The following is a 16,921-nucleotide window of genomic DNA, read 5'->3' as shown; positions in this document are numbered from 1 at the left end:
AGCAGTAGCTTCCATACGCCCATTAGCTGTTCTGTTGTGCCCAGTTGTTGAAAACAATATATAACATCGCCGTGCCCGGTTTGACGCCATTCGTGATCCTATGATACCCCTTGTTTCCCTGCCGCAGAAATTCATAGTTGTTGAATAAAATGACTCTCCTTTGTCCCACTCTCGTATGTAGTCAGTTAATTTGTAGCTTTCACCCCCTTGCCCTCCCGTGGATAAAGCCTTGTACTATTCTCCTTCAAGTACTCTAAGCAGACTTGTAGTACTTGCTAGGCACAAACGGCATCTTGGTTACCACCGCCGGCCTGGGCTTTCCTCTCACCAGCACTTCCACCTCCGTCCCGCTCTTGTGCTGGCCATCCTTGATATACCCCATCGCAATGTTCTTCCCTAGACTGGGGCTCGGACACCCGCTCGTGATCCTACCAAGCTTCGTAGTCGGGTCCCCCTTGGCCACGATCTCCGCGCCTTCTCTGGCGGGGGCACCAGTCACAATAAAGCCGACGCGACGGCGGGCAACGCCGTTTCCTCCTTTGCTCTTGGGAGTCAGCTGCGAGTGGATGGTCTCGGCGCCGTAGTACCCGGCATCCGCCTTGCGGCGGTTCGGGGGAATGATCCAGCTCAAAGCGGCCTCGACGGGAGACACCGTCTCGTCCAGGTCGTGCCCGTACAGGCACATGCCCGCTTCCAGGCGGAGGGAGTCGCGCGCGCCGAGACCGGCGAGCTGGACCTTCTCGGCACCGCCCACGTGGAGTAGCTTCTCTGTGACCTCGACGGTCTCGGATGGCGGGATGGAAATCTCGAACCCGTCCTCGCCCGTGTAGCCGCCACGGCTGATCAGCAAGGGCGCGCTGGTTTTACCACCATCAAGCTTCACCTTGCCGTACACCGACTGGCCAAAGTAGAGCTGCTTCAGATCGGTGTTGCCGTCGAGGGCATCAGCCAGCACCGCCTCAGCCTCGGGTCCTTGCAAGGCCACCAGTCCCCAGCCATCCAGCTGCTCCTGGCTCACTTCCAACCCGGATGCTTTGGCCTTGGCGAGCTCCTGGTCAAAGTACTCATTATCCTTCTCGCGGCAGCCAGCGTTGGTGACGACGTAGAACTTGTCCTCGGCCAGCTTGGTGAGGATGGTGTCGTCCACAATGCCGCCAGACCCGTCCGCCTTGAGCAGCACCGACAGGGTGCTGCGGTGGACGCCCAGCGAGGCCAAGTCGGAGGGCGTGACGCGCTCGAGGAACTCGCGGGCTCCTGAGCCGGAGAAGATGCGCTGCACCATGTGGCTGACGTCGAAGATGGAGGAGTGTTCGCGCGTGAAGGCGTGCGAAGCACTTACTGAAAGACCCTTGTACTGCACCGGCATGTGGAAGCCGCCGAAGGGAACCATCTGGGCGCCGTGGGCGAGGTGGAGGTCGTAGAGGGGAGTCTTCTGAAGGGCCTCCGACGGCGAGGCGGACGAGGAGCCATGGCGGGCGTGCTGCGTCCTGGACGTGAGGAGGGTTGCGCTAAGCCCATTGGCTGGGTTGCGGGAGACGTTGCGACTGGTTTGGGGACGAAGGATGGTGACGGCGGAGCTGTTGAGGGTGCTGAGAGTGCGAGTCTTGCGCGATACTACACGCTGGGAGATGCGGGTAGCGCTTCGGACGGCGTTAGTCACCGACGCCGACTTCAAGCTCTGCATCTTTAATGAATATTGGTTGGTGCCTTGCTTAGGACTGATGTTCTTGATGGCAGTGCTGTTGTTCCCTTCACTGCTGTCGTCGTTTATCTGGCGACGTCAGAATTTGGATCTTGGGGGGTTGTACACAACCAAGCTACTAATGAACGCAGAGAAAACACCGTAACGTAACACAATCTCCAGGAAGGAAAAAAAAGTTGCGATACAAAGAAGGGAAAGTAAGTAGAGTCATATAAAGTTCAGTCATTGAATTGCATTATCATCTGTCATCACTGCCGATCCTGGCCGAGACCAGGGGTCAGATACCCGAACATTCCCATTCCCCACTTTGCTAACAGCCCGGCTATCGTTGCTATGGGGTTCCCATTTGTTTACTCATGCGGGTTGGGCCCTTTTCATAGGGCACGCCCTGTTTATTTTACCTATTCATTACGTGCTGCTCCCGGGAATGACTCGAGCTTGAACTCCAGGGCTTCAATATCCAAAATGTTCGTCTAGAATCCTCTTCCAGCACGTTTCCTGACTGGCTTCACCACGGCACCCGCTTTAACCACCTTCTTGTCCTTGGACGGGGCCGCCTTCTTCTCAAGCTGAAGCTCTTCTTCGTGCAGCTGATCCTCTTGCCGCTTCTTGTCCGCTGCCATCCGCGCCTCAATCTCCATTTTCCTGTTGAACTCCGTCTCTGTGATCCTCTTCTCCCGCGCCGAATATCCTTTCTCCTTGACCGAATAAAACACACCACCGAGATCCGCCAACCAGTGGGGGTCCACCGAGGTCACCGTCGACATGTACTCTTTACTTGTGAGGATCAGCTCGTGGTACACCACGTAGTCTGGCAAGAAGCCCAGTCCATAAAGCGCACTTGTCGGATGCAATTGGACGGTGACACTGGTCCTCAAGTTGATATACTCCCCAATGCCCTTGACCTTTGCTGCCTGGTGGTAGTAGCCAGAGCAAATGCACTTGCGAATAACATCCCAGTCGGTGCCACAGCTCATCATCTTCATGTTCTGCATCTTCATGATGTCCAGGAGCTGCTCGCGGACTTCCTTGGCACGACGGAGAGACTTGGAGTGCAAAAAGTGTCGCACGCACCAACCGTCGTTATACCCGTTGGCCTTCCATTGTGTGTAAACGTGCAGATAGGTCAAGTGGTCTGATTCTGGCACAAAGAACTTCTCGCGAGCCGCATCTGACTCCTCTTGTCGTTCTTTGGGCCGGTAGAATACGTTGGGAACGGAAAGCATCGAAACGATGGTGACCATTTCCTCGCTGCACCCATATTCCTCCGAGGTGATGAGCAGTTTTGCAAGGGGTGGGTCCATCGGGAACGCGTTCATCTTCCGTCCCAAGTCGGTGAGCTCACCTAGGTTGTCCAGTGCTCCCAACGCCCACAAATCGAAGAGAGATGTACTGATGGTATCCTGAGGTGGTGGATCCATAAAGTCGAAATCAAGGAGGTCTTTAACACCGAGCGACTTGAGGAGTAAAACGGTATTGCTAAGATTCGTTCTCTGAATCTCCGGAATGGTTTGCATGTACATCTCCTCTTTGAAGGCCTTCTCGGTGAAGAGATGATATGCTTGGCCAGGCCCAGTGCGACCCGCACGACCAGCGCGCTGCATGGCGTTTGCTTGCGAAATAGGCGTAATTTGAAGGGTATCCATACCCATTCGTGGATTGTATACCTTGAGCTTTGAATAGCCTGCATCAACCACGTACATAATACCATCCACCGTCAAACTGGTTTCCGCGATATTCGTGGCCACGATGACCTTTCGGACACCCGGAGCGGCCCTGTCGAAAATCTTGGCCTGTAAGTCTGCGGGCATCTGACTGTAGATGGGAAGGATACTGAGTTTCGGTGGGTCGTTGAGGGCATCGAGCCGCTCGCGGATGAGCTCGCAGGTCACCTCAATATCTTCCTGGCCGGTCATGAAAACGAGGATATCGCCTGCTGGTTTTCCTACGTGAATCGCCAGAACTTGCTGCACAGCCTGGTCCACGTAATCTTCGACAGGTGACCGATGGAACATGATGTCGACAGGGAAGGTTCTTCCGGGAATAGTAAACTCGGGTGCACCCCCATAGAAGTCTGAGAACCGCTTTGCATTCATCGTCGCAGACGTGACAATCAGCTTCAAGTCGCGGCGTCTTTGAAGGATTTTCTTGAACAAGCCCATCAAGACATCAGTGTTGAGGGCTCTTTCGTGAGCTTCGTCCATGATAACGCATGAGTAGCGGTCCAGGTCTGGTTCATTCAGCGATTCTCGTAAAAGAACACCATCCGTCATGTACTTGATGACCGTATCCTTGCTCGTGCAATCCTCGAAGCGGATGGCGTAGCCTACCGTGCTGCCAAGCTTCACCTCCATCTCCTCAGCAACACGCTTCGCTACACTCATGGCCGCGACTCTCCTGGGCTGGGTGCAACCGATCATGCCCGTCTTGCCGTAGCCGTCCTCGTAGAGAAATTGGGTAAGCTGTGTCGTTTTACCAGAGCCTGTTTCTCCAATCACAATGACAACCTGATTGTCACGGATCACACGCAGCAGGTCCTCCCGTACAGCAAAGGCAGGAAGGAATTCGCGTTGTTCCTTCAGGGACTTGCTTTGGCTGAAATTGCTGGCACCCTCGTTCTCCTTCATGTGTTCACTGAACTTGTTCATGTTTTTGCTTTTGCCGGCCTCCTCCTCCACAGCGATAGGCAAGGCGCTGTCGGTATCTTCCTCCTTGACTCCCATCAGGTTGCCTAGTGCAGTTCCTGCCACCTTGGTAGCCTCCTGCGCCTGTCTTTGGCGCTCCCGTTGTGTCCTCCTTTCCCTGACCACCTTACTTCCTTTTCGAGCGAAGATAGCCATATCGCTTTGAGAATCTCGCACAGCGGGGACCGGATCCAACTGCTTTGTGAAGATGGTTCGTCCATCCAGAAAAGGAGGTCGTAAGTCGTGCACTAGGAGATGCACTCTGGTGCCTTCCTGGTCATCCTCAAAATCCTGTCCCAAATCTCTCCTTTGCGCCACGCCTGAGGTGAGCATCCGGTTTGTCTCCCAGGCGTCGGCATCCTTTTGTTTCTGAATCTGCCGGACGCTCATACCGCGCGCCATCTGCCCAATTTTCTTCTCCGCCAGGGCCGCCTCCCTCTCCTGGGCTGCCCAAGCGCCCTCATCGCCGAAGGGATTGTGGCTGTCATCGCCAAACGTGTGGCCGCCAAGGTCATCGTCACCGCCGTACCAGTCCCGATCGAGGGCATTGGTTGCGTCGTCGTCGTTTACGCCGGGCTCGGGACCGTCGAACTCTTTCTGCCGAGGTGTCTCTCCGCCACTATACCTGGATCCGACTCGTGGAGTTGAAGCTCGGGAGTTGAAGGACCCATTGTTGCCATTGGCACCTCTGGGGCCCTTGTGTGGCGTGCGCGACGGGAGATCTGAGAAGCGGTCATCGGAGCGAAGTGGGTTGAAATCGATCTTTCTTCGTTTGAAGGACCGGTCTTCATTATCGTCGCGACCCATTTTGGCTGAAGGATAGGTATGTGCGTGGGAACTTAAGTTGGCCAACCCAGAGTCGCGTAAAAGACTTGGTTGGCGATGGTTTGTTGACAATGGAAATTTAACTTCCCCAGGAGTGACGAGGGTCGAGACAGCGACCAGACAGCACTGCAGCACCTTCCATGCTTGGCGTGGACCGCTGCGACTGTGAACCGTACACTACACTGGGCTAAAGGAGCTCAGAGGAGGTACCTAGGTACGTACCTACCTCTAGCGACTGGCTATTGAGGTCCCGTCCAATGATGCAACGGTGGACGCTGTCTCTACGATAAGATAAGCCCCGCCATGCGTCCCCACTAAAAAGTCCATTTTCCACTGGCAAAATCGGTCAGGTCGCGTAACCAAAATTTGCCCGTAACTTACGCTGTTTCGTCCTGTACTGCCGTTCCGTCGCAACACTCACACAGCACCTGGAGAGTTCGACCTGTGGCCAACAGCACCTTTTTCTTTTCTTTTCCTTTTTTAACCTTCCCTTCTCTTTTATCCGGCAGAATCTTGCCGGCTTTCTCCCGCAACCCGTGACCGATACATCGCCATTACGTTGCGACAATGTCCATGATCACGACCACCGCCTGGGTGCCGCGAGGCTTTGCGGCGCCTTTCCCTACCAAGTACACCTTCGACGAGAAGGAGTTCGAGCGCATTGCTGCTTTGGCCAAGCTCCAGCTCGATGATGCCCAGGACGACTTGGATGAGGCCAAGGAGAAGGAGGCCAATGGCAACGTTTCCGACAAGGAGGACGACGATACGGCCATGAAGGTTGATACGCGCGATGAGTATGTTTCGGCTGACAGTTTCGACATTGGAACTACCATTGCTAACTGATCCCTCGTAGGATTGAGATTGATGACGACCTCAAGGAGTACGACCTGGAGCACTACGACGACGATGATGACAACGTGGGCGAGGCGCAACAAATGGGCATGTTCGGCAACGTGAAGTCGCTCGCCTACTACGAGTCTAACCAGGAGGATCCGTATATCACGCTGAAGGAGGAGGAAGAGGACGATGAGGACCGCGAAGATCTCCAAATTTTGGCCACCGACAACCTTCTGCTGGCCGCCAAGATCGAAGACGAACTTGCACATCTCGAGGTCTATGTTTACGAAGATGCCGCCGACAACCTTTACGTCCACCACGACATTATGCTTCCCGCGATACCACTATGCCTCGAATGGCTCGATATCCCCGTTAGCAAGCCGGGCGTCGACAAGGACTCTATTGGCAACTTTGTCGCCATCGGCACGTTCGACCCTGATATTGAGATTTGGGACCTCGACACGGTGGATTGCATGTACCCCAACGCTATTCTGGGACAGGGCGGCAATCCCGAGGACGAGAAAAAGAAGAAGAAGAAGAAGAAGTCCAAGAAGGCCAACGACGAGTATCACGTCGATGCTGTCTTGGCCCTCGCCGCCAACAGGAAGCACCGCAACTTGCTAGCGTCCGCCTCTGCCGACAAGACGGTCAAGCTGTGGGATCTTCACACCACCAAGTGCGCCAAGTCGTATAGCTACCATACCGACAAGGTGTGCTCGCTAGCCTGGCACGCGGTTGAGTCGACAGTGCTGTTGTCCGGTTCTTACGATCGCACCGTTGCCATCGCCGATATGCGTGCGCCCAATGAGCAGCCCATGCGTGTGGGCGTGGAGAGCGATGTCGAGAACGTTAGATGGGATCCTCACGACCCCAACTTCTTCTACGTCTCGACCGAGAACGGCATCATCCATTACTTTGATGCCCGAAACACTACCAAGGATCCTGCGGTCAGTAAGTCGGTTTGGAAGCTCCAGGCGCACGACGAGTCGGTGTCTTCTTTCGATCTCAACCCCGTCATTCCCGGATACATGGCCACGGGATCTACTGACAAGACCGTCAAATTGTGGAACATCACTGCCGAGGGTCCCTCACTCGTGGTGTCCCGCGACTTTGACGTCGGCAAGGTCTTCTCGACAACATTCGGTCCTGATCCTGAGGTTGCCTTCAGACTTGCGGTTGCGGGCAGCAAGGGAACCGTTTCCGTTTGGGATACCTCCACCAACGCTGGCGTCCGCAAGTTCTTCGCTCAAAAGGTGCCTACCAAGGCCACTGATGAGGATGTTGAGGATAAGCTTGTCGCGGTCAATGACGTTGAGGACAGCAGCAGTGAGGACGGCGAGGATGATGATGATGACGAGGACGAGTCCGGATCTGACCAGGACTCAATGGATGAAGATGACGAGTAAGCGCGGGATGTGTAGCTTAGGTCGGGGAAAAATGATTCAACGGGATATGAAAAGGGTACCTGTCTCAAATTATCAGCTGCTTTCTCACTGTCTGTTGACTTTCTTTTTAGCGGTTATTGGATCTTGGCGGCGTACTGGTTACTATATACAAGAAGGTTTGAAGCTCAATTTTCCTATGATCACGATTGTGCGCGGAGCTACTCACATGTCGGCCATGTGTGACTTCAAATTTCTTCAATGGCTTAGTGAGGTACAGGAGGGAGCTGTTGAGCAACCCGATATTGGTTGCAAACAGCATGTTATTCTTAACAACCTGCTGGAAGCTGAGTTCCTCGATCTCATGCGCCGGGCATTGTTCCGCCCTTCTCGGGGGATACGATTTCGCAGAATAACGCCCGTCATGTGCTCGAGATTTCCTTCCTGCGATCATGGAGACCCGTTGGGAGTTCGTGTCCCAACAAACCATAACCAGCAAGCAGGCCGCCAACATTGGATTTCTATTCCGCCACCAACCGTGCCAACCCGAGTCAGTCGGCATTTCTCACACAATTTGTAAACGGGTCACCCGAGATAGCTAATGCTACTTGACCAACTTCCAGCAACCCGCAGCAGTTGGTCTCACCGTTGGATTCAATTGGCTCGACCAGCCAGGATTACCGAGTCGGTAACGGCACTTGTCCCGTGTAGTTGGTCCTTCTCGCCGCCGAAGCACAATATTCCATTCCTTCCAGCTCCTAGCAGATTCGCAAGCACGTATGATGTCAAGATGTTTTGCTGTTTCCGGTAGCAGCTCTTCAAACACCTGTTATGGCTCGACATGAAGAGCTGTTTGGCACTCTTGTGCTCTCACTTTTTCGAGACTGTAGGAGGTAGCACGAGTCAGAACTCACTTCAGCTGGGCGCAAGCTGAGCTGAGGTGTGCCGCATGTGACACAAAACCGGGAGGCATCTTGCATTGCGCCGTAGATGATGCTATATACACAGCTACCTACCCATGTCTCTCGTCCGACTTTGTAGGGAAAAAAAAAGGAAAAAAAAATATTGAGCGACACATTACCGAAGCAGAACAAAGGCCGCACGAGAAAAAGAAGATTACAGAAATCCCAACCTAGATAGAGGCCGAGAGCACGTCGCGTAAAAGGCGGGGACGGAACCTAAGGGAGAACAGGCTTGCACTACCTAATCTCTACCTCTGGGTACTTAGAGTAGATCCACTTGCGTAGGGCAAAGACTTGACGCCACTAAGCGGCTTCAGAGGAGTGCTCCGCCGAGCACTTGTTACATACCGGGGGACACTTCAGCCCGGGCAGCGGGGACTTCTGAACTGGCAGGCTGTTCCTCTACCGTATCTACCTCCCCTCTACCTAAAGGTACCTACCTTAGGTAACTTCCGTCTCCTCATCCCCGGCCGCCGTCATGCCCGTTGGGTTGCCTGCACGGCATGCCCGTGCTTGCTAGAGCTCTGGGCTGCGCACCACAGGGGCAGGGCACCGCTCGACCACGCTGCCATGGACTTCCTTAGTTCATTGTCACCTAGGTAGTAGGTATCGAATACTTATACGCTTAGGGTGCTTTCATCTAAACCTAACCCACGTTTGAGGTCATCGTCGTCAAATGCCCTCTGTATCCCAAGCACTACTCATGGAAAAGTAAACTCATATATTCAGGATTTGCAGCTCGAAAGACAAACCCCGAAACTGGCGAAACGGGCCGTTCAGAAACAAGAGTTCAACACCAAACCAATCCAAGTCCCATGTCCAGCAATCTTAGCGTCGTTTCAGATGCAAGGAACATTGGCGTGGCTCAAATGTTTCCACTGAACTCGTCAACGGCATTGCTGAATGGACAGAGGCGCGTGGGGCGTTGCATGGACCTGGGGTCCTTGGTGGATCATCCGCAATGTCCGCGGGGTGTGGTGAGGATTTTTCCGTTTTCTGTTCTGGGGAGAACGGCCGGCGGATGAGTGGTGATGAATTGAATCGCATCTTCTGGATACGGCACGAGTGTTTGAAACATGCGGCAGTGCAATGCATGAACCCGAAATCCATCAGACCTGAAGTGATTCCAGACATGAATACGCAATCATGACAACCTCTCCCAGCAAATGCATAACGACGCTAGGGTCAGATTAAAATTTCGATCTAGGGTATGGTCCCTTTCTGGGCGGGGGCTAGCTTGGTCTGATGGAGATGGAGGATGACGGACAGATACCTTGATGGTGAAAGGGTCTAGCAGGCCCGGCCGGGATGGCGTATGTAACCGCGAGAAGCGACAGCGGCCTCAGGCAACCCTCCGACGAGCACGCGGTTGCTACAACGGAGCTGTCAAATTCAGATAGTCCGTCAACGTGAGTCTTCATCACTTGTAAATCAGGATGATTGTTTTTGATTTGCTCGAGCAGTTGTTATCGTCGATATTCGCATCTTTCGTCCACCAATCAAAATATGAGTTGGGAAGAAGAAAAAGAAAAAAAAAGGGGGGAGGGGGTTGTTCGTCGGCGGCACTTTGGAGGTGGCACAGGTACCAGGTACTAGTAGCTGAAGCGACCTTCCGTTTTCCCATTGGTGGGTTACAGGGAGCAATGACCAGACGGCCAACAAAAAACCGTAAATAAAGTTTGTTGACCCACCGAGGCAGGCACGGGCATGGTTCCTGGATGGACACCTTCCATGTCGCTGGATGTGCCTTTTTGCCGGTACATACATATCGAGACTGCATCTTCGAAAAGAAAAAGAGAGACGAACGAATCGTCCAAAATGGCCGATCACTGCGACGCCCGTCGTGGTAACGCATCCGCCAGTGGTGTAGTGTGGAGGTATCATCATGCAGGAACGCCATGTGTATCTCATGTAAAAGTGACATGGTCAACCGTGCTCATGGACGGCTCATACCCGAGTAGGCGATACTTCCACAAACTACTAACTCATCATCTCTGGGGCCAGGTCCAGGTAACTTGACGTTACACTCGACGGCGTCTGGCCCCCGCAGTTTGTTCTTTTCCTGGCCTTTCTCCCCGTCTCGCCAGTTCTGGTTGCAATCCTTTTGGAAAGACGTCTGTCCGCTCCTTGCTTTCCTCCCCTTCCCCTTCCCCTTCCCCTTCCCCCTTCTCTCCACGCAACTTCCTTCCTTTGAACTTGTGTCCCCATCACGCTCCTTCGTTGACGGGATATCCTTCGAGAGTGAGAGCCTCATCTTAGATCAGGTGCCCCTGTCTGGACTCGAGAAGCGGATTTCATCCCACCACATTCATTTCCCTCATTTGGTTATGCACCATCACTCCAGTCCTTCTTTTCCAACAGCAACAGCAACAGCAGCCTGTCTAGGAAGACACTCCTTGCTTACAACAGTACATCGAAAAGGGACGAGTTGGACGCATAAAGAACTCGAGTTTCCAAACGACACGGAATCCACACAAAGACGATAAAGGGCTGGATCCACGCCGCACCCCAGGCTGTACAAAACAATACACTCTACCTAGCAGCATTTTGCATCACGCACATACAGCGACCCGTTCTCCCGGATGAATTCCGTGTTTGCATTTCTTTCGCAAATCCCGATCTTCCTTGTGATTGCTTGACATCATATCTGAGGTTGCGGACACCAGATTTGGAACCTTCCGTCTCATATTCACCTATTTCTGCACTCTCGATCAGGCATCGTTGTATCCGGCTTCACTTTTCGATCACCGGTACCCTTCACGCGGTTCCAGGCAGTCATCTGAGCGTGAACAGAGACCGACACCCCAGAGAGGCAAACGTCACACCTTTCGCCCACCACCTGTCGGATAAGCTACCCTGGAGTTCTCCTTCCTTCACTGTTAACAACCTAATCTTTTTTTGGTTTGACATTGCCTTCCGTTTTCCACGAAGACCTCTCCAGCGTCCGAGATACATCACCCAATATCTCGCCCTCCCCTCGGGAACTTGCTACTGCAGAGATTCTGTGAAGGACTCGATATTCACCCGCATCTCAGCACCACCTCTTACGTTTTCAAGTCTGTAATTTCAACCAGTATTCGACATGTCTTCGTCCCTCTCACGGGCATTCACGACCCGGCGGATCAGGCAGTTTTCGCAGTCGTCGGAGCCCGACCACCCGATCCAGCCACGGAGCAACCTCCAGAAAGTGTCGATGACTTCCTTGCGCCACAAGATTTCGGCCCCTGTCAAGCTCGTACACACCACCAACGTGTTGGCATACAATGCGCCGGATCTTCACCCCCAGTCTGCCACTTCAACCAAATCGTCATTCCTGAAATCCGACGATGACTTGTCTGACAGCACGCATACTCGCACTTCATCTCCCCCCACCAGCCCCGATATCGACGAGGCCCCCGATCGGGGCCTGTCTCTAGAGCCAAACCACCTTTCCTGCTACTTCACTGCCGACAAATTGACGACATCTCCCGTTACCACTCACCAGCCGTCACCGCTGGCTGAGGCTCCTCTCGTTCCCACGCGCGCACCTTCCCACACCAAGAAGTCATACGATTCTCGAGTACGTGAACAGTCAGTCGCCGGACGTAGCTCAGCACAATCACAACGCACTATTTCGACAAAGGCCAGCTTCAACTTCTCTCAACCGCGGTCAAGGAGCACCTCTGTATCATCAGTCAGCACCCCTCCGTCTCCTTCGTCCTACCAAAAGAAGAGGCCGCAAGTCTCGGTGCCCCCCTCCGTCAGCCACTCGATTCCCTCTGCTACAGCTTCCCCTGCTTCTCCGTCGAGGCAAAGACGCGAAACCGAGTCACCAGCTCGCAGTCACAGGACAGAGTTCTCGCATTCTCACCACCCCTTTGGGCAGGAATTGGCCCAGGTAACGGAGATCGCTGAGGAGTACGGTGTGAAGGAGAAGCTGAACGAGTTTGCTGCGGAGGAACAGGAGATGGCGGCCACGGGACTGTGCAAGTTCATCGCCGAGGATTACCTAAAGGAGATTCGGGGATTCTTTGTTACTTTCTACGGCGTCGAGCCTGTTGAGCCTAGTACACCGGCTGCGACCCCGGCTAGCGCGTGGATTTGATGTGCCTATTGAAGCACGTCGATCGATTTCAGCTTGCGATTTTACGACTGTCAAAGCCACTTGGTATAGGACAGCCTTCCACTGGACATGTACGATTCTGGGGTGTTATCACGAGGTCGACCTGAACCAGAAAAGAGGTGTCGAACAACGATGGACGTCCCCAGCTATTGCCTGGGTCGGGTCTCGGATCAGCCTCATATACCTTCGAACAGTGTCCCTTGAGCCTGAAATACGAAGGATTCTTCATCAAACTTGTTGTTACTCTTTCAACAACCGTTACCCACAAGGGCTTCTGAAGGCGACGATGGATGTATGCATGGAAAACGGCGAAATGGCCATGGAAGGGAAGATGCTACGTTTATGCTATTATTCCTTTCTCTCTTTTTCTTTATTTTGTTGTTGTATTTTTTTTCCTTTGTTGTACATCATGTTGGGGGATAGGTTGGCGGTTCGGTGGTTCAGTTTGGTTTGATGTTTGATACCTCTTCGCTCGTGCGCCATACAGTTGATCTTGAGGCGTGGGGAATGTTCTATTCTTATTTTGTTTTTTTTTTCTTCTTTTCAAATCCTTGTTATCTTGGTTACCGAACCGATGTCTCACTATACTATGTATGGGTGTAACGTGTGGAATCGAAAGCACGGGAGATACACACGCATATACTGCACTCTAATTCACAGGCCGTTACCTACTGCTCTTTGCGTCATTCTGTACTTCAGATGTTAATAGTAAACTCTTATGCCTAACAATAGTCCTGGTCTGAGTCGGCTGGGCGGCAACTGTTTCACAGGTACTAGCCAAATAACCATATGTAGCCAGTCCGGTGACGGCCATGTAAGCTTCCAAAGCTTCCGGAGCGGAAGAGGTCCACAGGACGCCGGAGGGCGGGTCCGGGCCCGAAATAACAGGATTTGCGTCATCAGTGTCTGCACGGGACCCGTTCATGCATGCCGATCTCGTGGTGGTGCCCGTTAGTGGCCACGTTTCTTGACTATTGGTCTATGCATGTAGTACACTATATCTGCTACGTATTTTATATCTGGACCGATGAGGTTGAGAGTTCTCAGTCTAAAGACTGAAATGATAGTTTGATATGGTTTGAGAAGAGTCGAGGTCAACAGTTCGACGTATCATTCGACTCCGGAGTAGTGTATCGCAGTTGTTGAAAAGAAAGTTGCATGTGGATGCGCTCTTTTGTGGGGGGTTAGGGTTACATGTCTAGCTCCGCCTTGGCGTTTACTGTGTACTGTATACACCATACTACATACAGCACCTTCGCCACTTTCCATGGAATTGACCAGGAAGTTCTTCTATCTCCATCCAACAACACGACGTCGTGCAAACCTTCAGATCGGCCCTCGCGCCTCTCCCTTGCAAATGACAGCGGAACCACGAAACATTAGCGATAGCACCATGGACGCCTCAGCGCCTACATCCGAATTGACCACCGTGCCAATACCAGAACCTGCCGCCGCCGTTGCACCTCCAGTTTTCTTTCGTGCCGGCAAGAAGAAGAGAGCCTTCCGTCAGCGAGCCGAGGAAACGAGCATAGAGCCAACAGCACAGACAGAATCAGCGACGACTATCAATATTGGCAACGATGCGACGCCAACAGGCCAGGCTGCAGCTTCAACAACCGAGCCAGCAGTTTCTGCGACAGTAGCGACAGCGACAACAACAACAACAACAACAATAACAGGAAAACGCGATGGTGGAAATGACAAAGAAGAAGGCGGTCTCTCTGTCGCGGAGGTGCTGCGGCTGCGAAACGCGAAGAAACACAGACTAGGCGGCGTCGCCTTCCGAGCTGGTGACGAGTTCAGCCCGACAGTGCAGAATGCTGAGCAAGCAATAGTCCTGCACGACGGCGTCGGAGGCGGAAGCGGAGGAGGCCAAGTGCAGGAAGCTGCTATTCTTGGCGGAGTAGCCAAGCGCTTTGCGCCGCAGACCGGTATGGTCGGCGAGCTGGTCAACAGGCACATGTGAGTACTACCATTATGAGGCTTGGGTGGGTTGGGGGGACTAGGTTTGTTTCTAAAGGCAGCGGCTGATCAAGCAAGGGAGGAATACATAGAATCCGAGCTGGCTAGACGAAAGCGGCTCGCCGCGGAACACCGGGCACAGCAGGAAGGAGGACAGAACGGCAGCAGTAATGCGATGGCGACAACAACAACGAGTGGTATGACGAATCTCCTCCAGGCCGATCCGACGCTGAGCGTGGGCGGCGGAAAGGTCGAGTCTCAGCGAGCTCTCCATGGCAAGCTTATGGAGATTGATCTGGGCGAGGAAGCGCGCGCTCGCAACATTGCGGAGACGGAGCGCGCGAGACGCCGACTCGAAGGCCAGATCCTGGAGGAGGAAGAGGACGCGGATGGGCGTCGCAAAAAGGTGCGCCTTGGCCCTGACGGGAAGCCGTGGCGGTCGAGGAATTGCAGGGATAGCGACGCCCTGAAGCGGGATCAGCAAGTGGAGGAGTTCTTACGGGAGAACAGATGTAAGTTTCACTTTATATCCTTCCTGTGCTATTTGTCAACCATCTTTTTTTTTTTTTTTTTTCTTTTCTTTTTTTTTAAAAAAAAATGCTAACCATGGTGTGTGTGCTTTAGTGGACGTTTACGACGTGCCCTCCGACCAGCCCGAGTACGCCGCGGGCCTAGAGGACGACGAGATGGCCGCTGACGACCGTATTGCCGAAGAGTTCCGACGCGACTTCATGGATGCTATGTCGCAGCGACACCGGCGCAGGAGACCGGCTGTCAACGCCACCGCCAGGCCTTCGGCCAGGAACCAAGACGCCGAGATCCTCAGGGGTCCCAAGTTGGGCGGTAGCCGCAATGCCAGAGCGGCTATGCGGGAGAAGTTACTCAGGGAGCAGGAGCAGCAGAAGAGGCGCTGATCATTTTCTTCACGAGTGGTATCGCGAATGTCCTCAACGAGTTTGAGAGGTGATGAAATTATCTAATTACCATTTATTACCTGAGAGACATGGGGTTTGAATAGGATTGATAGCCAGAGAGCACTGCCGAGAAAGAGCGTGTTATGGCACTGTGTATTTGTAACTTTAGGGTCCTTCAGGTATGCTTTATCGGTCGTGAAAAGCATCGGCAGCGATTATAAGCAGAAGCAGCGTCAGCACCAGCGCTCAGCGCTTGGAGGTTCGGTTGAATAGCTCGTTTTGATGGTTTCACACTCGCGGCATCTCAGTTATCGTTCTGCAGGAGTTGACTTACTCGATGACTGCACATTACATAGATTGACGTGATGTGTAGCAAGACGGCGGCGGCGACCTGATGGACGTTTGGCTGAATAATAATCCAGTCACGTCTCTTCTGTAACACAATTACCAGCTCGGCGACTGGGATCTTTTTTTCTTTTTTCTTTTTCTTTTCTTTTTTTCCCCCCTCTTTTCAGGGAAGGGAGCGGCGGGAAAAGCGCAGTATCTCGGCCACGAATTTCATGCATTCCACGTGTTGGTTTATTGAAGCTAAAAAAATCAAATCAATGGTATGACTTAGTCATCTATAGTATAGAAATGATGACAAGTGGTGATGGTGCACCACACTCACACAGTCCATGGAATGAAAAGAATGCGGAACAGCAAATCAAACCCTACCTCCACACCCAAACACAAACTCCAACCGACGACCAGTCAGCCGCACCTTTGGCACAGTTGCAGGAGTTGGTAGTGCTTACAACAAGCCGCTTTCACGGTGCTTCATACCATTCATTTTGCACTGGCTTCAGAAGCCGTCACGCACCCGTCTCACCAGTGTAAATTGTGGTTGATCTTCAGAGCTGTGTTCCCGTCTGCCTGGTCTAGTGTACGGCGTGTCCATCTGTGCTGCTTGTGAGGTGTAGGTTGATGAAGCTCGAAACTGGTCTTTTCACTTCTGCTCTGCCCTCGTTTTCTTTCTCTCTGGGTATCTGACAGTAGCACGAATGATATGATATACATAAGTCTGTTAATCTGTCTGTCTACTGTAGAAAGTAAAGTAATGTAGTAAGTAATAAGAAATAGACACGCAGTCTTATAGTCTATTGGGTACTCCGGCTGTGGCACCAGAACATGAACATGCCGTCGAATGGAATCGGACAGCGAATCGCTTTCGCTCTTGGCGCCAGTCCTGCTGCTGCGTCTACTGTGGCGGTTAAGGTTAAGGTTGCAACTGACTTGCGAGTTCCCGCTTTGCGAATGGAGGGGCACAGCCGAACTGAACGGCGGGAAAAGATACTAAATCGGGTGTTGGGTGACCATTGTCCGTTGTCTGTTGATGCGCTGGAGAGGCAGGAACGGACTGAACCCCTGATTGAGGAATGTGGGTGGTGTTGTTACTCTTTTGACTTCTTTTTGGTTTTCTATGGGTGGATATGCACGGGCGAGACACGACACAGATAAAGTTTGTCTGTTCCTCTTCCCTCCTCTCTGCTGTGTCGGCTGCCACGAACC

The 16,921-nt window shown here is 53.0% G+C and overlaps 5 protein-coding genes across 5 annotated transcripts; 3 read left to right on the top strand and 2 right to left on the bottom strand.

Moving 5' to 3' along the window:
• Positions 1-253: 253 nt before the first annotated feature.
• On the bottom strand, positions 254-1,030 carry NEUTE1DRAFT_96922 (uncharacterized protein; the record flags this gene model as incomplete). Its single annotated transcript, XM_009858251.1, has 1 exon — positions 254-1,030. A coding segment is annotated over one exon (777 nt), but the record flags the coding sequence as incomplete, so codon positions are not given.
• A 1,145-nt stretch (positions 1,031-2,175) lies between these two features.
• On the bottom strand, positions 2,176-5,193 carry NEUTE1DRAFT_133455 (uncharacterized protein; the record flags this gene model as incomplete). Its single annotated transcript, XM_009858250.1, has 2 exons — positions 2,176-3,159; positions 4,249-5,193. The coding sequence occupies 2 exons, from the start codon at positions 5,191-5,193 to the stop codon at positions 2,176-2,178; spliced, it is 1,929 nt and encodes a 642-aa protein (XP_009856552.1).
• A 585-nt stretch (positions 5,194-5,778) lies between these two features.
• Positions 5,779-7,618, top strand: NEUTE1DRAFT_150359 (uncharacterized protein; the record flags this gene model as incomplete). The annotated part of the gene is made up of 2 exons (XM_009858249.1): positions 5,779-6,005; positions 6,065-7,618. 2 exons carry the CDS (start codon positions 5,779-5,781, stop codon positions 7,452-7,454), a joined length of 1,617 nt encoding a protein of 538 aa, XP_009856551.1.
• Positions 7,619-11,467: 3,849 nt separating this feature from the next.
• NEUTE1DRAFT_126343 (uncharacterized protein) lies at positions 11,468-13,217 on the top strand (the record flags this gene model as incomplete). The annotated part of the gene is made up of 2 exons (XM_009858248.1): positions 11,468-11,951; positions 12,015-13,217. 2 exons carry the CDS (start codon positions 11,475-11,477, stop codon positions 12,474-12,476), a joined length of 939 nt encoding a protein of 312 aa, XP_009856550.1.
• A 651-nt stretch (positions 13,218-13,868) lies between these two features.
• Positions 13,869-15,370, top strand: NEUTE1DRAFT_150357 (uncharacterized protein; the record flags this gene model as incomplete). The annotated part of the gene is made up of 3 exons (XM_009858247.1): positions 13,869-14,456; positions 14,535-14,968; positions 15,081-15,370. 3 exons carry the CDS (start codon positions 13,888-13,890, stop codon positions 15,368-15,370), a joined length of 1,293 nt encoding a protein of 430 aa, XP_009856549.1.
• Positions 15,371-16,921: the final 1,551 nt, after the last annotated feature.

Source organism: Neurospora tetrasperma, assembly GCF_000213175.1.
Source record: "Neurospora tetrasperma FGSC 2508 unplaced genomic scaffold NEUTE1scaffold_81, whole genome shotgun sequence".
Classification (NCBI taxonomy): domain Eukaryota; kingdom Fungi; phylum Ascomycota; class Sordariomycetes; order Sordariales; family Sordariaceae; genus Neurospora; species Neurospora tetrasperma.
The sequence above is the reverse complement of the archived record's forward strand: the minus strand, read 5'-3'. Positions and strand labels throughout refer to the sequence as shown.